The sequence below is a fragment of the Triturus cristatus genome, chromosome 8 (genome assembly GCF_964204655.1).
Source record: "Triturus cristatus chromosome 8, aTriCri1.1, whole genome shotgun sequence".
In the NCBI taxonomy this organism is placed as follows: Eukaryota; Metazoa; Chordata; class Amphibia; order Caudata; family Salamandridae; genus Triturus; species Triturus cristatus.
In genome coordinates this window covers 1,273,980,053-1,273,999,756 of record NC_140591.1, presented here as the reverse complement: position 1 = coordinate 1,273,999,756, position 19,704 = coordinate 1,273,980,053, and the positions used below count along the sequence as shown (strand labels likewise).

Sequence of the window (19,704 nt, the reverse complement as noted above, 5' to 3'; positions counted from 1 at the left end):
CCAGTACGCAGGAGCATTGCTAGAGAATTCCCAAGATCCAGTCAGGCACCTAGGAAAATTCCAAGGGTAAGGAATCTGCAGTTAGAAATATCTCCCCGAAATAAAGGTGCTGCGAATGATCCGTTTGAGAATTGTAAATTCAAATGTGAGAGGTTAAGCAAATCAGTACAGTTAAAAGGCAGGAAACATTCAAGCAGTAAATAGATATTTGAGCAGGGCTATAACTGTTGTTTCCTTTGAACATTGTTCACATTTCTCTTCTAGAAAAACTGTTTTATTAAGCAAGGCTACACATGTTGAGTTTAAGAATGTTGGTCAAGGTACACAAATATTGTATTAGAGAATCTACCCAAAATAAATTGACATTCAAAACTCCACAGAGGACCTTTGCTCACATTTCCATGAAAACACATAAAACATATAAATTGGACATCACCAAGTTCAGCATTCATATAGTGATTAGTTCACACTTTCACTGAATTGTGCAAAAGCAACCAGCAATTTTAGACCATGCACTATGTACAGTTTGCAGCTGAATATGTGCACTCTGGAAACACAGCAGAAGCAATAGACTCATCATCTAGCCCAAAATCTGGAGCATGTATTTCATTTTATTCAACTATCACAAACACTGCATGGGTGGCACTGTGTACCACACAGGTCATGGTACAGCCAAATGCAACACAAACATAACACACAGAGATGCAGATTATCTCTTGGGTTACCAAAGTACAGGGTCGAACTGGGGCAGAAAATGGGCCCGGGCACCACAATAAAAGTGGCCTTCATTAGTGAATTAGATAGCTAAAAAAGTGGAGCCGTTTTGAGCTCGTAAAGACACGCTGTATAAGTGTTTTGCGGGGTTTAGAAGACTGCTCGAATTTGAGCTTGCTGCAGGCAGTGTTAGTTTTAATATCCGGGAAATTAACAGTAAAAACCTGCCCAGTAGACCATAAAACTGCCACACCAACAGCCAAAAAAAGGCACACACACTGGCCTGTCATATTAGGCCTTCTGGCACTGCCAGACTGCCCAACAGGCCAATCCGACACTAGTAGTACATACAGCGGTGTGCTGTGTGAACCATGCATGTGTTCAGCATTACGTATGAGATAAGGATTGGCTCTCTTTGGGTATACAAGAGTAAAATGTTACCTTTCTTAGTAGTTCAACAGAACTGAAGGCTGTAGATGGACACGTCAAACTTAGTTTGATTAATGAGTACCTACCAATAGGTACCTGGCGATCGTGCTGATCATCCAAGCACACATCTCAATTTGGGATACAAAAAATTAAGGATAGCCAAAAAGAGCATTTTTCATTCCAGCAATACAACACAACTGAGACGTACTAACCAAAAGGTTAAAAAAGAAAATAACCATATCTGATCATAGAATACCCCAAAGGCAACACAAAAAACATCCACAAACCAAAACAGATATCCCACTCAGCCTGAAGAAAAAACTCCTTTCAAAGCATTGAATGAAATTGAAGCCACAAGCGAGCATACCAAGAACCAATTTGTTTTCAAGATGGGAAAAATGAACGGACGACCTTCTAGTTAAAAATGGTAACCGTCCAAAGGGGCCATTGCTGTGGACATAATATTGCGACTATGCAGATGGTTCTTTTACATTAAAATCGAGAGCTGCTCAAAGTAGTTTGTCTTGCTAGTTCAGATACTGGTAATCAAGCAATTAATGAGTCCTACTTGTTGCAAACAATTAGTTGACAAAGAAAAGATGCAAGACAAGTGTGTCTTCATGCAATTTGTGTAGCCACTATAATATTGTGTGGGTTAATGTGGCAGTGATTTCTCTTATCAGTAGAAAATTTAATAAACACTAAACACAAGAGACAGAATTTAAGCTCCATCCCATCTCTGTTAAGCAGGTATAATAAGCGTACCACAGCTACAAAGTCATAAAGCAATTCTTTTGGAGGAAAAGTTATAAATCCCACTTGTTCACTTAACTGCAAGTCAGTTATGAAAGGTTTGTGAGCTGAAAGTGTATATTCTTTTGGAAATGCAAGAGATAAAAGTAGCAAACAAATGCAGCACAAGCTATGAAAACCAGAAGCTGTTTAAGAATCTCAAAAAAACCACAACCTGAAGTTTGAGGGTCCTGAGAGGAGCCCACAAGAGAAGACTGATCAGAGGTAGACTGTGATGGAGAACCCTCTGCTATTTCTGCCTCTCTCTGCTGTTGAGCCTTCTTAAGCCTCAGCTGCTGTAGGCGCCAACGAATCAAACTTAACCCAGGCACTTTTAATTCTGACAGAAGAAAAGGAGGTAAAAACATAGGTAAAGTCACAGAAAAAAGCACAGAAATAGAAAACACAGGGAGCATAAGCCCTATAGTAGAAACAGCACACCTGATCACTAATAAACCAAGAACATGCTGAGTATGGGGTTTTTTCTCATGCATTCTGAATTTGCAATGGTACACCACCTTCTTTGAATTCCCATCTCATGCCAGAGGATCCTAGAACTGTGGGGAGTCTTATTTCCAAATCAACCAGTCAATTGTGCACATGCTTTAAAAATCATCACTTACTATGAGTAACCACAAGAGACTCATTTGGAGTAGAGACTAAGGGCCTGATGAAATCTCGCCAGAGGCCCTAAGTGAATCCCTCACCAAATATACTCCCAGTAAAAAATGGTGATTCTATTCATGATCCATCTCACAAAAGAAACAGTGACTGTGTCAGGGAAAACTACCTTCTCACAGTTACTTGTCGTCAATTGACGCCTAAGTTTTAGACACAGATATTTCTTCACCCCAGCCAGCTGTCGGTGTAGTTAAGATGGTGGGAATTTCCACGGAGACATCTATACTTGATGACTACTGAAAACACTTTGACTATTATTTTTTTTGTATCCATTGTATGTTCGAACTAGACTTCTGCAAACAAAATGTGCTAAAGTGCTTATTCATAAAAGGCTTTTCACCCTCTCCAATTAAGCATGGAAATTGAAAGATGTAGGCAAACTGCTGCATGTCCACAAAAATATGGCCCAGTTGTACGGTAATAGACCCCCATCATATTCACCCTTGGAGCTTGATTGCAAGAGGCCAATTAAGTTACGACCCCTGCTGAATACCTGTTTGCACAGGGATAAGTAGTGGGATGTTTATCACACCAAATAATTAGCACGTGTTCACTCAGATAATACTGCTAATGTTTTCATGTAAGTAACTCCCACCCTATGAACCTAATCTGCTGTTAATGACCGTCTTCTGTTTTTATTTCCTCTTTTCAGTCTGATTCTTAACTCAATGAACGCTGTAGTTGCCCTACTATACAAAATTGCCTTGGATTCTTTCTGTTTGTTTTACTATGTACCACTCTGTGACATTGAAAAACCTATAAATAATGTGTGTGAAAAAATAATTAGTGCGTGTGATAAAGTTCGTACCCTCTGTTAAATTTCGGTAGGGCAGACCTCTAAATTGAAGGGGAAAAAGTACAGTATTTGCCAGGCCAAGTGGAATTTGACACAGTAAACGTAAATCTGCATTTATTTCCCAGAAAGTCAGAATACACAATAATTATTCCATCCAATAGGTTCCACACACCTCAGTGTCGAATTTTATCAGGTACACTTGTAATAGGCCCTTAGCGGAGCTCCTATTAGCTTCTCAGAGTTACAGAACAGATCTGTCTTTTAAGACCAAATTAAGCTGGTAAATCACAACCCCATTTCATGTGCAATTGCTCTGAAACGCATGCTCCAAGAAGAGAAATCATGAATCAGCACTGGTGAATTACAGACACCTACAAATCTTCCACGATGTTTGTAAGAATACAAAGAGTCGTATTATGAGTTTGGCTGTCAGATAGACCACCAAACCCACTGTGGTGGTGCAGCTACCACCCCACCGGTGGTCCAAGCGCCTTATTAGAAGTAGTGCGGTCGGACCACCATGGGACCGCTGGTGCTGCCAGGGATCCGCGATCCCTGGCAGTCTCAGAGTGGTCTGAGGCCCCGAACATACTGGCAGTGCTGCTGCGGCACGGAGTTTCCTCACCGCAACAGTTTTAATGGCGGTGAGGAAACAAAGGCCCCCTGTTGCCTCTGCGCCAGTGGATGCATGCAGGGGGGCACATGGTGTGCCCCCTGTATGCACGCACCCCCAGTTCCTGCACGGCATGGACTTGAGAGTCCATGCCCTGCAGGAACATGCAATGGCGGTCCCATTGCGGTGCCTTGCTAGGGCTCCCGTATGAGCTTTAGCGCTGCACCGCCGTGGGGCAGCCGCCGCAGGACTGCAGCACCACAGGATTAACCGATCTGGATTCCAGACGGAAACCGGCAGGCAGTCTCAATATGGCTTTGGCCGTGTAGCAGCGGGGCGCTGGCATGGCGGCCTGCTGCCACAATGCCAAAGTCATAATAAGGCCTTCTATATAGACACTTCAAGTCCCAGCTGAGATTAAAGATCGAATATCAAGAACAGCGTCCAGATTCTCTCAAGCCTTTCTATTGTAGTTTGCACCAAATTGCCTCTCAGTCATAAAAAACACTCCTCATGAATAGGCCAGCTATGACCCAAGCATGTTCATTTAGGTAGTCGTTACAAAGTACAAATGCAAGAATTTTTCACTAACAAAGAAGATAGTGTCATATTTGAAAACATGCAACTGTGTAAAGACAAACACGTTGAGCAGTTCCGATTTTGTCCCTCCAGTAGTTTGAAAATTATTTCAATAGAGCATGGTTATAGGAGCAGCCTATGCAAACTAACCTTCTAGCTTTGAGATTGTGGATACCTGACCGAGCAAAGCGAAATACAGTAACCATTTAAATTGGATCTTAATTCCTTTGACCCTTACCCTTGGTCAAGGTGGCCAACACAGCGATCTGATAGCTATCACCCTCGGTACTCTGACATTTAAGCTACTCAGGCTCTTGTTAGTCTTGAGGCACCTGAAGAGGTAACATGAATCTTAGAGAATATCTAATTAAGTTATGGGTCAAATGAATTTTTGTAAAACACTCCAAAGTGGAGAGGTGGCCATTCAGGGTAACCTGCAGCAGTAATGAACAAGTTACTTACCTTCGGTTACGCCTTATCTGGTAGAGACATGATCCTTCAGGTTCTTGACCTTTGAATCTCCCAGATGGCAGACTGGATCCGGAAGATTTTTCTTTGAGCATTACCCCTGAGCGCCAGTAGGTGGGGTTTTTCGGCTCCGCATGGCGTCCTTAGCACCAGAAGTGACATCCGCAACACCTATTTAGGTGCCATCTAGGCACGCTGGCGTCAATTACTTTTTCACAACTTTCCACGCCAGAAGCGTGGAGTCATGTAGTGTACTGACATTAGTGTGTTGGAAAAGTAGGGCCCTGAAGGGGATCAGCCCTGACCCTAGAAACATGTCCGCAGTGCAGGGAGGATAGGTTGGTCGATAAGGAACATGAGTTTAGATCATGTCTCTACCAGATAAGGTATTAACGAAGGTAAGTAACTTGTTCACCTGATAAAACCATCTAGCTGCAGATTCCTTACCTTTGAAAAGATATTTAAACAATACCTTCCCCGGAGGAGGGACTGCGGACAAGTTCAGACTAGGAAATCCAGCTGGACTGAACAGGTAAAATACCTGTCCCTGCGGACTTGACTGTCTAGGCAGTAATGTTTGGTAAACGTGTGCAGGTGTGCCCACGTTGCTGCCTGACAGATGACCAGGACTGGGACTCCATGTGCTAACGCAGTGGTAGCAGCCTTAGCTCTGGTGGAATGAGCCCTTAAGCCTTCAGGAGGCTTCTCCTTTGCCAGAGTGTAAGAAATCTTGATGCAGAGGACAACAAATCACAAGATGGTCCTCTTCTGCACCGCCCAACCCTTCATCACTCCAACGTACTCCACGAAGGGCTGGTCATCCACCTGGAACCCTTTTGTGCGGTCAAGGTAGAACGACCATGCTCTTTTTAGGTCCAGACGGTGGAGTCGCTCTTCTTCTTTAGAGGAATGCGGAGAAGCGGAAAAAGTGGGCAAGTGATAGACTGTCCCACATGAATAGGTGCAACCACTTTTGGAAGGAAAGAGGCCCTTGTGCGAAGCACCAACTTGTCAGGGATTATTGTCAAGAAGGGAGGCTTGGATGATAAAGCCTGCACTTCACTCACCCTTCTGGCAGAGGCAAAAGACTGTTTTGATGGTGAGCAGCCGGAGGGGACAATCACATAAGGGTTCGAAAGGAGCATACATGAGGAAGGTGAGAACCAAATTAAGGTCCCACTCAGGCATAATGAAATGGGCAGATGAGAACATATGTACAAGGTCTTTCATAAATCTATGTACAATGGGTGATTTAAATAAGGAGGGTTGGTCTGGCAGCCTCAGGAAAGTAGACAAACCCTTTCAGGGTTCCTACAGCAGCGCCCTGCTGAGCCAGGGGTAAAATAAAAAGCAGCACATTATAAACGGAAGCATACAGAGAGTCAGACTGTTCTGTACAATATGATACAAATTTGTTCTACCGGCAAGCGTATACCTTCTTGGTGGACGGCCGCATGGCTGCCAAGATAACATTGCAGACTTCGGAAGGAAGGCCGAAAGCCATCAACTGTCGCCGTTCAATCTCCACACAAGAAGGCGTAGAGTTGACAAGTTCGGGTGGAGGACCCTCCCCTGCTGCTGCGACAGAAGATCCTCCCGAAGGGGCAGAATGATCAGAGGACCGATGTTTATTTGCAGATGCTTGGGATACCAGACTCTCTGTGCCCAATCCGGAGCCACAAGGATGACTTGTGCCCAGTTATTCCTGGTCTTCTTGAGAGTTCTGGGCAGGAGTGGTATGGGCAGAAAGGAGTACAAGAGGCCTGAGCTCCACTCGAGTTGAAAAGCGTCTCAGAGAAGGAGCCACCTTGGAGACTCCAGGGCGCAAGCATGCTTACATTGCGTCTACTCTGCGGAGACAAACAGATCTAACCAAGGCTCTCCCCACTGCTGAAAGAGACCTTGCTCCATCTCCGGATGGAAATGCCACTCATGATCCGCTAGGCATCGATGGCTGAGTAAATTCATCCTGGCGTTCAGGGAACCTGCCAGGTGTTGAACCACCAGAGAAATGCTTTGCTGTTCCAGCCACGTCCAGAGACGCAGGGCCTCTTGGCAAAGGGTCCACGGCCCTAGTCCACCCAGTTTGCTGCAATACCACATGGCAGTAGTGTTGTCTGTGAACACTTGAAACTAGCCTTCCTTGTTTCAGCGACAAACAGATCACTTGAAGCTCCATTAAGTTGATGTGGAATCCAGACTCCGCCGGAGATCAGAGTGCTCTGATCTCCTCCTTTCCCAGATGGCCTTCCCCATTCCAAGAGTGACGCATCTGTCACTACTGTAAGATCTGATTGGGGAAGGGAGAGGGGTCTGCCTCTGATCCAATCACGGTTCGTTATCCACCACTGCAGGTCTTGTGAAGGTCCCTCTGGGATCTGGACCATGTCAGAGAGATTCCCCTGATGCTGTGCCCATTAGCACCTCAAATCCCACTGCAGAGCCTGCATATGCCATCTGGCATGTGTTACTAGCAGGATGCTGGAGGCCATGAGGCCCCACAGCCTCAGAGTCATTCTCACTAAAATCCAGGATAGAGTCTGAAACATCAGTATAATAGCCTGAATATCCTGGACTCGCCACACAGGAGGATAGGCCCGAAACTGCACTGTGTTCAGAACAGCTCTGATGAAAGGGAGTGTCTGAGAGCGAGTCATGTGTGACTTTGACACGTTGATAGTGAACCCCAGTGAATGCAGGAGGTTTGGCGTAGTCTGGAGCTGGGAGCCTTCAGCAGCCAGTCATCGAGATAGGGGAAACCTGGCATCCCTGATCTGCACAGATGAGCTGCGACCACCTCCGTCACTTTGGTGAACACACAAGGGGCACTGGTAAGACCAAAGGGGAGCTTTGTGAACTGAAAGTGCTTGTGACCTACCATAAACTACAAGTAGCGTTGATGGGCAGGCAGGACGGGGGTAAAGTCTAACAACACCATCCAGTCTCCCAGGTCCATGTCAGACAGGACCTGAGCTAAAGTGAGCATCCTGCATTTCTCCTTTTTGAGGAAGCATTTGACGGCGCCAAGGTCTAGGATAGGACGATGGCCTTTGTCCATTTTCCGGACCAGAAAGTAGCAGGAATAGCAACCACAACCTAGTTCTGGCGCTGGAACATTCTCTATGGCTCCTTTGGCCAAGAGAGTCATGACTTCCTCCAGGAAAAATTAAATGATCTTCCGTCAGCGGGTCATAAGGAGGAGGTATGGAGGGAAGTGTGGTCTCAAAAGGGAGGGAGTAGCCCTTTCACATGATCTGGAGGACCCACCTGTCCGATGTAATAAGATGCCACGGGTGGAGGTGATGGATGATCCTGCCACCAACTGGACGCTCATGATCTGGAAGGGCAAGACTAGGAGGGCTTAGAGACTGAAGCTGCCGGGGTGCTGGTGGCTTGAACGGACCTCTGCGTACCCGACCCTCGTAGTCGGAACAAACCGCACCCTCATCCACGCAGGGATTATGCAACATGCACGGCTCAGTGGCTGAGATCGAGTTGGCACAGTTAAAAGCGACTTCCATAGCCAACGAAAGGAGTGAAATGCAGACTGGGAACGGGGGGTAGCTGAGAGGCCCAAGGACTTGGCCGTAGCCTGGGATTCCTTGAAGTGCTACAGCGCCATGTCTGCCTTGTCTCCGAAGAGACGGGTGCCATCAAAGGGTATGTCAATGAGCAAGGCATAGACATCCCCTGAAAGGTCACATGTTCTCTACCAGGCGTGGCATCAAACACCCACTGTCTTGAAAATCGCTCTGCCCAGCATGTCGGCTGTGACTAAACCACATCGAATGGAGAACTTTGCTGCATCTCTCCTGTCTGAAAACTGCTTGGGAGAGGTGGCCCGGGCCTCCTCCGGGACTTGTGGCAGCGCCTCCGAACAGTTTCCCACAGAGAATGGGAATAACGACCCAATAAGCATGCAGTGTTCGCCAACCGCAATGCAAGGATGGCAGAAGAAAAGAAGAAAAACTGTTCTTGCTCCAACTATACAGCCTCTTGGATTCCCTGTCATGGGAAGTGGAGGCTTGGACCACCAAGCTCTCTGGCGTGGGGTGGAATGGGTGGTGAAGAAGTTTGACCCACTCAGGTCAGGGCGGTGGCGGCAGACAATCATCCTGTTTACAGGAGCCCCTGTGCTGAGTTTGGACCAGGTTCCCAGAAGGACGTACATGAGGGCTTCGTTGAATGGGAGCAAGGGTTCCGAAGAGGAAGCTCCCGGCTGAAGCACTTCTTTCAAGATGTTAGTCTTGATCGCCACTGTGGGGAGCTGAAGGGCAAGGACCTCAGCTGTCCTGTGCACCATCATGCATAATATACCCCCTTAAGGTAGGAGGAGAAAGCATGCCACTGGCCTCACCCAATTCCTCATACCAGTCCATGTCTTGGTAGTACTGCTGGTATTCTGAAGGACCCAGTGACACCTCCCATTCTTCTCCTATGCCTGGCCTGTCTGAATAAGGCTAAGGCAACAACATAGGACAATGGGCCCTGTGGGCGCAGGTATCAGCGTTGGTCGAAGCGGTGCAGGCTCCATGTAGTCAGGGATCAGAATATGGATGGTGTCTGCAGCATCGGGGAAGGTCACAGAGGCACGACTGGAACGTGATGGTGGCGCGGTACCCGATGGAGCCCCCACTGACCCTGTGGAGCCCAAAGACACAACAGAGGCACATGGCCTCATAAAATTCTTGAAGTTAAGCAGGGGGTCACTCCAGCTCTCGGAAAAGCAGGCGGCATGAAGCCAACCCAGGCGCAGGTTCCAGAGAACGAGGCCTTGAACGTTAATGTTCCTCCATCGCGTCGGCCAACAGACGGGAGAAGTCGAAGCACGCTTTGACTTCTTTTGCATCTTATGCCACTTACCCGAGTGTCCAGAGGATCGGGAGTGGGACAAAGAGGACTTGGCTCTTCTAAAAAGGTCCCAGACCGAGATATTCGAGAAGCTGGGCGTGGCACCACCTGCTGGCCGGCAAGCAGCTGTAGGGACTACTCCTTCAAAGCCTATGGAACCATGGCCTGGTAGTGGGAGCACGACTTGGAGTTGTTGTCATTCTCCGGACACCACAGGCAAATGGCGCGTGGCAGGCACTGCACAGTTTGAATGCTGAAGTCTTCCTAGAGGACATGACTTCCTATATACTAAACAAGCATTGGCATAGCCAATAGGTCTCGCCTTTGGGACCTAATAAGTGTTTAGCCATGCAACAGTTGCATAACTAAACACTTGTAAGGTTCCAAAAGCGAGACCTATTGGCTATGCCAAGCGGCCGTGCGGCCGCAAAAGTGAAAGTGATGGCGATCAAACATCAAAGTAATCGCGGTAAAAGTGGCACGCGCGCCCGCGCACATGCACTGTAGCTCTAGGCTGGCCTGGTAGCACTTTTTGGAGCCCTCTCAATAAGTCTCGCCAGACCAGCGCATGCGCTGGGTCAGGCGAGACCTAAAATGGGGTTGATAAAAAGGCAAAAAATCCTGTCAAAAAGTGGTAGAGGGTAGCTTTCTACACAGATCAGCGCTGGACTGGGGTGGAAAGAACAGAACTAATGTCAGTGTGCCGAGGTGGTGCCCATATAGGTGACACGGACGTCACTACACCACGAGAAGTCGACCGACACCACCTACCGGTGCACAGGGGTATTGCTTGAAGAAAAATCTTCCAGATCCAGTCCGACGCCTGGGAAATCCAACGGTAAGGAATCTGTGGCTAGATGTCTATCAGATACTGTGAATTTCCACTTAAAACATCCTCTAATTGGGTTTCTTGAACTGCAGAATATTTAATGATTTTGAGAAGTATAGAGAAAATACAAGAGGATACTTTCTCCCTTATTTCTGCTGCAGTCAGTTAAAAGGCAGCCCTGCTTGCTACGAAGCATGATAACCCAAGACTCTGGCATAGGAAGCACTAAGCCAACATAAGCAATAGAAGAATCCTTCCCTTTTAACTATCCATCTGTTGACACAATTAATAATTTATCTATGGCTGATGATGGCCTACCTCCATTTCAGAAGGCATCTGAAAACGGCTTTATGGGTTTATGCAGGTTTAAAAAATGGTTTTATAGATGTAGACACCCTAGCGTGAGGGTGTCCTCAGGAAAATATCTCAGGCTATGTGTGTTGCCTGTGTCTCACAGTAAAACCTGAAAGTTGCTCCAGTGCTGTACATGTGACTGAATAGACTGTGCTGCCCTACCAAACATTAAGTGAATAGGTACTTGGTTGAAGTATTGTGGTAAATAAGGTAGAATGAAGATTGATCACAAGATACTATGATTTGTGTGTTGTGTTATTTTGCATTAGTAAGGCGCGAGGTTCACCCGGTAGGGTATCCTGGCACCGTAGAAAGGGGGAGCTACCTTAACTGGAGTCTATTAGAAGAGCCAGGTTTTAAGTATCTTGAAACATTCTAAGATCGAGCTGACGCTTTCGATGTCTAGGGTGAGGCCCCTTCCGGGCTTTAGGAGCCAAGAAAGAAAAGGAACGCCACCAGTTCTGGCACTACGGATGCGGGTGGCATGGGCTAGCACAAGGTGGGCCAAGCAGAGGTATCTGCTGGATGAGTGGATGCTGATGAAGTTGTTCAGGTATGCAGACCCTTGTCTATGTAGTGCTTTATAGGTGTGTGAGGAGTTTGAAAAGGGCACGTTTGTCTATGGGGATCCAATGGAAGTCTTGAAGGTGTTTGGATATGTGAGTGTGGAAAGGGATTTTGACAGTAAGCCTGGTTGCTGTGTTCTAAATAATCAGAAGTCTCCTGGTGAGTTGTGAGGCGATACCGATGTAGAGGGTGTTTTCAAAGTCTCGTTTGCTGGTGAACGGGGCTTAAGTGACGGTTTTTCTGGAGTTGAGTGAAAGACCATCTGATTACTTATCTGAGAAGTTTGAGCAGGTGGAAGAAGGGCAGGCATCTGTGTTGACCTAGTTAGACAATGAGAGTTGATTGTCAATCATGATCCCGAGATTCCTGGCTAAGTTTAATAGGCTGAGTGTTGGTCCGAGTTTTGAGGGCATCCAGGCTCAGGACTAGAGAGACTAGTCTTTTTCAAAGAGTACCACTTCTGTTTTTCCAGACTTGCACTTCAAGCAGTAGGCCCTAATCCATTTTGCGACTTTAGACATGCAGTTGAGGAAGAGGATGAGCTGTGTTTCGTCTTCGTAATAGAGGATGCTGAGTCCCTGGGTAAAGACAATGTTGGTAAGAGGGACAATGTAGATGTTGAAGAATGTGGGGGTGAAAGAGGAACCCTGGGGGGCCTCAGATTAGGCTGGAGACAGAGGAAATTAACAGGGTGAGGCTAACTGATTAGTTACATCCTGTGAGCAAGAAGCTGATACAAAGGAGTGCGGGTCCATAAAATCCACTAGTGAGAAGGCGTTTGATGAGGGTGGTGTGGGAGAATGTGTCAAAGGCGGCAGAGAGATCGAGTAGGATGAGTGCTGCTGTGCCTATATTTATATAGATGCTGTTGGTGGCGACGATGAGGGCAGTCTCAGTGCTGTGGTTAAGGTCGAAGCCAAACTGGGAGGAGTCCAGGAGTTGGTCTGTTTCGAGGTGGTCAGTCACATGCTTCCAGATGAGAATTTTTCAGAACTTTTTTCAGGTAGGGGAAGAGGGAGATGGGTCTATACTCTGCCAGAGCCTTTGGGTCCGCTCAAGGTTGGTTTTTTTCAGGAGTGGTAAGATCATGTTGGGAAGATGGCTGTAGTTAGAGAGTCGCTGAAGATTGAAGTGAGGGCCTTGCAAATGGTGTTGAGGAAACTATCCTGTGTGTTTATCTAGTTGAAATAGAGGCTGTCGAAGGTGGAAAGGTCCAGTTGGGGTGCGAAGTGTCAGTAAGAATGTGACATCTAGAACATCTCACTGGTTGAAAAATTAGGGAGCAACCTTTACTGGCATCATCCAGGATGTCAAAGTATTTTATGAACGTTACAACAAACAAATGATGGACGGAATGCTGACAATGCAGACATTCTCCCCCAGTCAAGAGATCTGGGTTAAATCCATCGTTTTTTTGCCCACTACGCCACCCCAGTTCAGACATGGCCATATGCAAATCAGTCTTGACCCTGTGCCTCATGGGAACAGTCCAGCCCGAACTGCCAAGCCATGTATTCCCTGGACCAGAATCAAGCATCCTAGGACCGGTTTCTGGCTATCAGCCGTCATCAGCCAGGATAGCTTGACTCCAGTGGCGTAGTGAGCACGGGTCCCACGTCTGGGAATACCCATCCCACTTAGGGCGAAAAGCGTTACAACAAACAAATGATGGACGGAATGCTGACAATGCAGACATTCTCCCCCAGTCAAGAGATCTGGGTTAAATCCATCGTTCTTTTGCCCACTACGCCACCCCAGTTCAGACATGGCCATATGCAAATCAGTCTTGACCCTGTGCCTCATGGGAACAGTCCAGCCCGAACTGCCAAGCCATGTCTTCCCTGGACCAGAATCAAGCATCCTAGGACCGGTTTCTGGCTATCAGCCGTCATCAGCCAGGATAGCTTGACTCCAGTGGCGTAGTGAGCACGGGTCCCACGTCTGGGAATACCCATCCCACTTAGGGCAAAAAGCGTTACAACAAACAAATGATGGACGGAATGCTGACAATGCAGACATTCTCCCCCAGTCAAGAGATCTGGGTTAAATCCATCGTTCTTTTGCCCACTACGCCACCCCAGTTCAGACGGCTGATAGCCAGAAACCGGTCCTAGGATGCTTGATTCCGGTCCAGGGAAGACATGGCTTGGCAGTTCGGGCTGGACTGTTCCCATGAGGCACAGGGTCAAGACTGATTTGCATATGGCCATGTCTGAACTGGGGTGGCGTAGTGGGCAAAAGAACGATGGATTTAACCCAGATCTCTTGACTGGGGGAGAATGTCTGCATTGTCAGCATTCCGTCCATCATTTGTTTGTTGTAACGCTTTTCGCCCTAAGTGGGATGGGTATTCCCAGACGTGGGACCCGTGCTCACTACGCCACTGGAGTCAAGCTATCCTGGCTGATGACGGCTGATAGCCAGAAACCGGTCCTAGGATGCTTGATTCTGGTCCAGGGAAGACATGGCTTGGCAGTTCGGGCTGGACTGTTCCCATGAGGCACAGGGTCAAGACTGATTTGCATATGGCCATGTCTGAACTGGGGTGGCGTAGTGGGCAAAAGAACGATGGATTTAACCCAGATCTCTTGACTGGGGGAGAATGTCTGCATTGTCAGCATTCCGTCCATCATTTGTTTGTTGTAACGCTTTTCGCCCTAAGTGGGATGGGTATTCCCAGACGTGGGTCCCGTGCTCACTACGCCACTGGAGTCAAGCTATCCTGGCTGATGACGGCTGATAGCCAGAAACCGGTCCTAGGATGCTTGATTCCGGTCCAGGGATGACATGGCTTGGCAGTTCGGGCTGGACTGTTCCCATGAGGCACAGGGTCAAGACTGATTTGCATATGGCCATGTCTGAACTGGGGTGGTGTAGTGGGCAAAAGAACGATGGATTTAACCCAGATCTCTTGACTGGGGGAGAATGTCTGCATTGTCAGCATTCCGTCCATCATTTGTTTGTTGTAACGCTTTTCGCCCTAAGTGGGATGGGTATGCCCAGACGTGGGTCCCGTGCTCACTACGCCACTGGAGTCAAGCTATCCTGGCTGATGACGGCTGATAGCCAGAAACCGGTCCTAGGATGCTTGATTCCGGTCCAGGGAAGACATGGCTTGGCAGTTCGGGCTGGACTGTTCCCATGAGGCACAGGGTCAAGACTGATATGCATATGACCATGTCTGAACTGGGGTGGCGTAGTGGGCAAAAGAACGATGGATTTAACCCAGATCTCTTGACTGGGGGAGAATGTCTGCATTGTCAGCATTCCGTCCATCATTTGTTTGTTGTAAAGTATTTTATGAAGACAGGGTTTACAATCCCATTTATATGTAACTTTAAACTACCATAATCAAAGTAGGCAAATATACTCTTTAGCCCTCCTGACCAATCTTCACTCATTTAAACAGGATTGAGTGTTTCCTAGTTTACAAAGGTTAATAGGAAACCACATTCACAAAAAAAAAACACATTTTATAGTGGATCTGATACATCCGTGCTGATGCAGGAAGGATACAATCTTCACTCATTTAAACAGGATTGAGTGTTTCCTAGTTTACAAAGGTTAATAGGAAACCACATTCACAAAAAAAACACACATTTTATAGTGAATCTGATACATCCGTGCTGATGCAGGAAGGATACAGGGAGAATATATGTAATACTGCGATGACTTATGTTCTACAACGTACTATTAAAGAAAAATTAGATAAAGGAGAATAAACAGAAAAACTGTTAGATGAAAATAGTATGTAGTTTAGAACAGAATAGCCGGAAATAGGTTATTTGCACTGCCATACCCAACAAGCCAAAAGCAAGTCAGTTATGAAATAAAATAATAAAACTGAAAAAAGAATGCAACTATTACTGCTTAAGAATTAAAAGGCAATAAAAAAACAAGCTAAAAGAAATGTGATAACAGCCATGTAGACACACTTTAAACCTAAAATGATGCGAGTCACTACTGCTAGACCGATATTTAAACACAGCAGTGCGTGATTACTTTAATACTTCTGTTAGTTCAAAACATGAGTGTTACTACTCGATAAACAATAGCTGTGCCACTCATACATAACAAGAATACTTCTTTAAATGCTATCTTATATTGTCTGAATAAAGGGCATAAAAAGCAGATTCTTAGGTGCACGAGGATTATGTGTTCTAAGGACTCGGGCCTGATTTAGATCAGGAGGCAGTGTCGGACAGCAGGCAGCCCTTTCCGCGGCCACGAGGCCCTCGTCGGAGAGGACTCGACCGCCAAATGAACGCTTCTGAACTACCTTATCTTCTACTTGCATCCATGCTGGTTATGGGGGGACGACGGGGGGAGCGAGGCCTTGTTTCGGTCACATGACGACCATTACTTAGTTGACTGACCAGTTGTCCCGGGACGACGGACTATTTTTGACATTTGATCGTGTTGATCTGTTCCCCGTTGGGGACATGTTATGGGGATTTTCTTCCTATGGGTTATTAGGTTTCCTTCTTATTTCCCCCCCCCCTTTTTATTCTTTTGGGTGGGTCCCCCTTCTCCACATTTTTCTTCCACCTGGCAGCACGGATCACCTCAGGGGCAGACACAGCCCCCTTCCCCTCGCACAACCCACTTAAATGGCCTACGCAGCACTCATTATAGCCCACCCCTTTTTCGTACACTAGATGCCATATAGACCACTTAAGGTTTTGACCCTCAATGGCCTGAATAATCCCGTTAAACGCAGGGCTGTCCTTAGTTATCTGGAACATTCGACCGCCGATATCTGTCTTTTACAGGAGACCCACTTGTTGTATAAAGACCACCACAGGATGAAATCCCGAGCCTTCCCCACACAGCTGTTCTCCTCCAGCTCCACCAAGTCTGCAGGGGTGGCAATACTTGTTTCCCGCTCCTTTCACGGCAAGGTACTCCAGTAAGATGCCGAGATCAAGGGTCGCCTGCTCACATACCAATTCCTAGTGGCTGGGGTGTCCCTCATAATAGGCTCGGTGTACGCTCCCAATGAGGGTCAGGACAAATTCCTCCATAACGCACTCACTGAAGCGATGGCTAACTCAGAAAGGTGCCTGCTGCTGGGGGGATACCTGAATCTAGTCTTTGACAATCTTGCTGATCGCTCCTGCCAACGCACTAGCCAGGTAGGGGCTCTCTCACAGTCTAGTTTGGCCCGTATTCGTGACTTGGGCCTGGTTGACCTATGGCGACACTTCCACCCCCACAGCCGAACATATACCTATTACTCAGGAGCCCATAAAACCTATGCCAGACTGGATTATTTCATGTGCTCCACCCCACTGCAGGCACTAGCCACTGACGCCGAGGTCCTCACCGTGTCCTTATCTGACCATTCTCCAGTCATAGCCTCTTTCTTACGTCCACGCACACAGCTACCACTGCGGCACTGGCGCCTTCGTAACTCACTATTACACCAGGCGTCCATAACTGATCAGATCAAATCCACCATCTTGAATTACTTAGCCCTTAATGCTAATCCGGACACTTCAATAGCGACACAATGGACTGCTCTTAAAGCTGTCTTACAGGGAGAATTCATAGCCATTTCCACTACCGTCAACAAAGAGCGCAGCCAGAAACGGGCTGAACTCACACAGAGAGTGGCGGAGTTAGAACAGATGCATCAGGGCACCGGGGATGCCAGGGCCTGGCGCCAGCTTTGCACGGAGCGGAAGCAGCTTGTGGCGCTTGACCAGGACAGACCCGAATATGCGTCCCTCCGTCTCCGCCACTCTTACTACACCGGAGGTGATAAATGCGGCCGGCTCCTATCAATCAAATCAATCAATCAAAACAAATTTATAAAGCGCATGGCTGCACTAGCTAGTGCGTCCCAGCGCTGCGACAAGGATAAGAACCCGGAAATAGACAGCGAGGAATGAAAAACAGCACAGAGAAAGAGGTCAAACAGAGTAGTCAGATGGGAAGAGCCACGTTTTGAGCTTTTTTCGAAAAGCAAACTCTGACGATTCCAACCGGAGCTCTGTAGGAAGCATATTCCAGTGGGTGGCTGCTAGAAAGCGAAAAGAGCGTCCGCCCATCCTGGCTCTCCTAATTCTTGGGATGCTGACCAGACCCATCCAACTGGATCTTAGGTCCCGTGTGGGAGCATATGAAATAAGGAGGTCATACAGATAGGAGGGTCCCTTCTTCTGTATAATACGATGGCTAATACACATGGCTTTGAACAAAACCCGCTCCCTCACCGGGAGCCAATGGAGGGAGGCCAGGGCCATGCTAGATGAGGCTCTTCTTGGGAGCATTAGTACGAGGCGTGCAGCCGCATTCTGGATGCGCTGGAGTCTCTGGACACATTTAATATTAGCACCCAAGTACAGAACATTACTGTAATCAAGACGGGACGTCACAAGGGCGTGAATCATCGTTTTTCTGGCTGACACGGGATGTATATCCAATGTCTTTCGAAGGGTGCGCAGGACCCCAACACAGATTCCTGTCACTCGCCTGGTGTGAGTCTCAAAGGACAATGTGGTATCCAACCACATTCCCAGGTTCTTTACCTGATCCTTGGGAGATGGAGTCGGGCCCAAGGTTTGGGGCCACCAGGCAGAGGACCAGATCGAGGGGGCCCTACCCACCACTAAAAGCTCTGTTTTGTTGCCATTCAATTTAAGGCAATTTAAGGCCATCCAGGACGCCAATTCCTGAAGACACATTGAGAAATTCAGTACTGCCTCATCTGAATCTTGAGTAAGAGTCACCACAAGCTGAGTGTCGTCAGCATATGACACCATACTGACTCCAAACTTCCCCACAATCTCAGCCAAAGGGGCAATATAGAGATTAAAGAGAGTTGGGCTCAGTATGGAGCCCTGAGGTACCCCTTGGTCCAACTTAACGCTTTTAGATAGGAAAGGTTTCAGTGCCACCTGAAAGCTGCGATCACATAGAAAGGAACAGAACCACTCCAACGCCCTGCCCCCCACACCATTTTCTCTCAGACGTTGTAGTAGTGTGTGATGGGCAACAGTGTCGAAAGCGGCACTGAGATCTAAAAGGACTAGAGCAGCTGTCTGTCCTGCATCTACCTGCCTGCGAATCGCTTCAGTAGATAGAAGCAGAGCCGATTCGGTAGAATAAGTGGCACGGAAGCCAGATTGAGTAGGGTGGAGAAGGTCATGATAATTAATGTGCGCAGTCAGTTGGATATTGACCACCTTCTCCGCCACTTTCGCGAAGTGGGGCAGGAGAGAGATGGGGCGGAGATTATCCAATTGACTAATGCAAATGTTAGGTTTCTTTTTTAGGGGAATGACAGTGGCCGTTTTCCAACTTTTAGGGACAACTCCTGATGAGAAAGAGAGCTCAAGAAGATGTCTAACGTAGGGCTCTATAACATCTAAACTCTCACAGAGAACCTTAGGGGAGGCTGGATCACTAGGTGAGCCAGACTTAATACCATGGATTATTTTGTTAAGCATGTCCCTACTGGGGACTTCAAGGTCACAGAGGCAGTCCGCCTCAGGAACCCGGCAGACCCCGTTACTGTTTATACCACCCTGTTGAGAAGAAACGGGGAAAGCAGCGTAAATCTTTCCCACCTTCTCCGCAAAAAAAGTCAGCAGAACTGACATCAGGAGGTGTTACTCTTGCCAAAGATGTGATCTCTTTGAAAATAGTGGAGAGCTCTTTCGAGGAGTTCTCGGCTGTCTCAGTCCTCATACTATAATAGGTGGCCCGCGCTTTTTAGGTCTCGCCTGAGCCAGCGCTTCAGCGCTGCTCTCGCGAGAGCTTTTGTAAAAGGGGGATATGGAAGTGCAAACCAGTGCTTTCAGGCCGCCAACTACAGTGCATGTGCGCCGGGCGCGCGCACCATTTGGCAGCCTGCCTGATCATTTCGCGGCCACTTTGATGTTCTCAGTGAGCCACGCGGCCACTGAAAACATCAAAGCGGTAGCGAAAGTTACAACACAAGCACTTCTAAGCAGGGATGCATATGGCCGCTTTTAAAAGTCCCGGCGTAAACTCGATCAATCCACACGCCCCACCGCTGCTTCA

At 47.5% G+C, this 19,704-nt stretch overlaps 1 protein-coding gene across 4 annotated transcripts in view; it reads right to left on the bottom strand.

Moving 5' to 3' along the window:
- DCAF6 (DDB1 and CUL4 associated factor 6) overlaps positions 1–19,704 on the bottom strand; it is a 525,140-nt gene that overhangs the window by 207,069 nt on the left and 298,367 nt on the right. For 2 of the 4 annotated variants that reach the window (XM_085622996.1, XM_085622997.1), the window contains exon 11: positions 2,111–2,275. The exons of the other annotated variants lie outside the window; for them this stretch is intronic. In XM_085622996.1, coding sequence (XP_085479122.1) covers positions 2,111–2,275 — 165 coding nt within the window. The remainder of the gene's footprint in view (positions 1–2,110; positions 2,276–19,704) is intronic. 4 annotated transcript variants of the gene reach the window in all.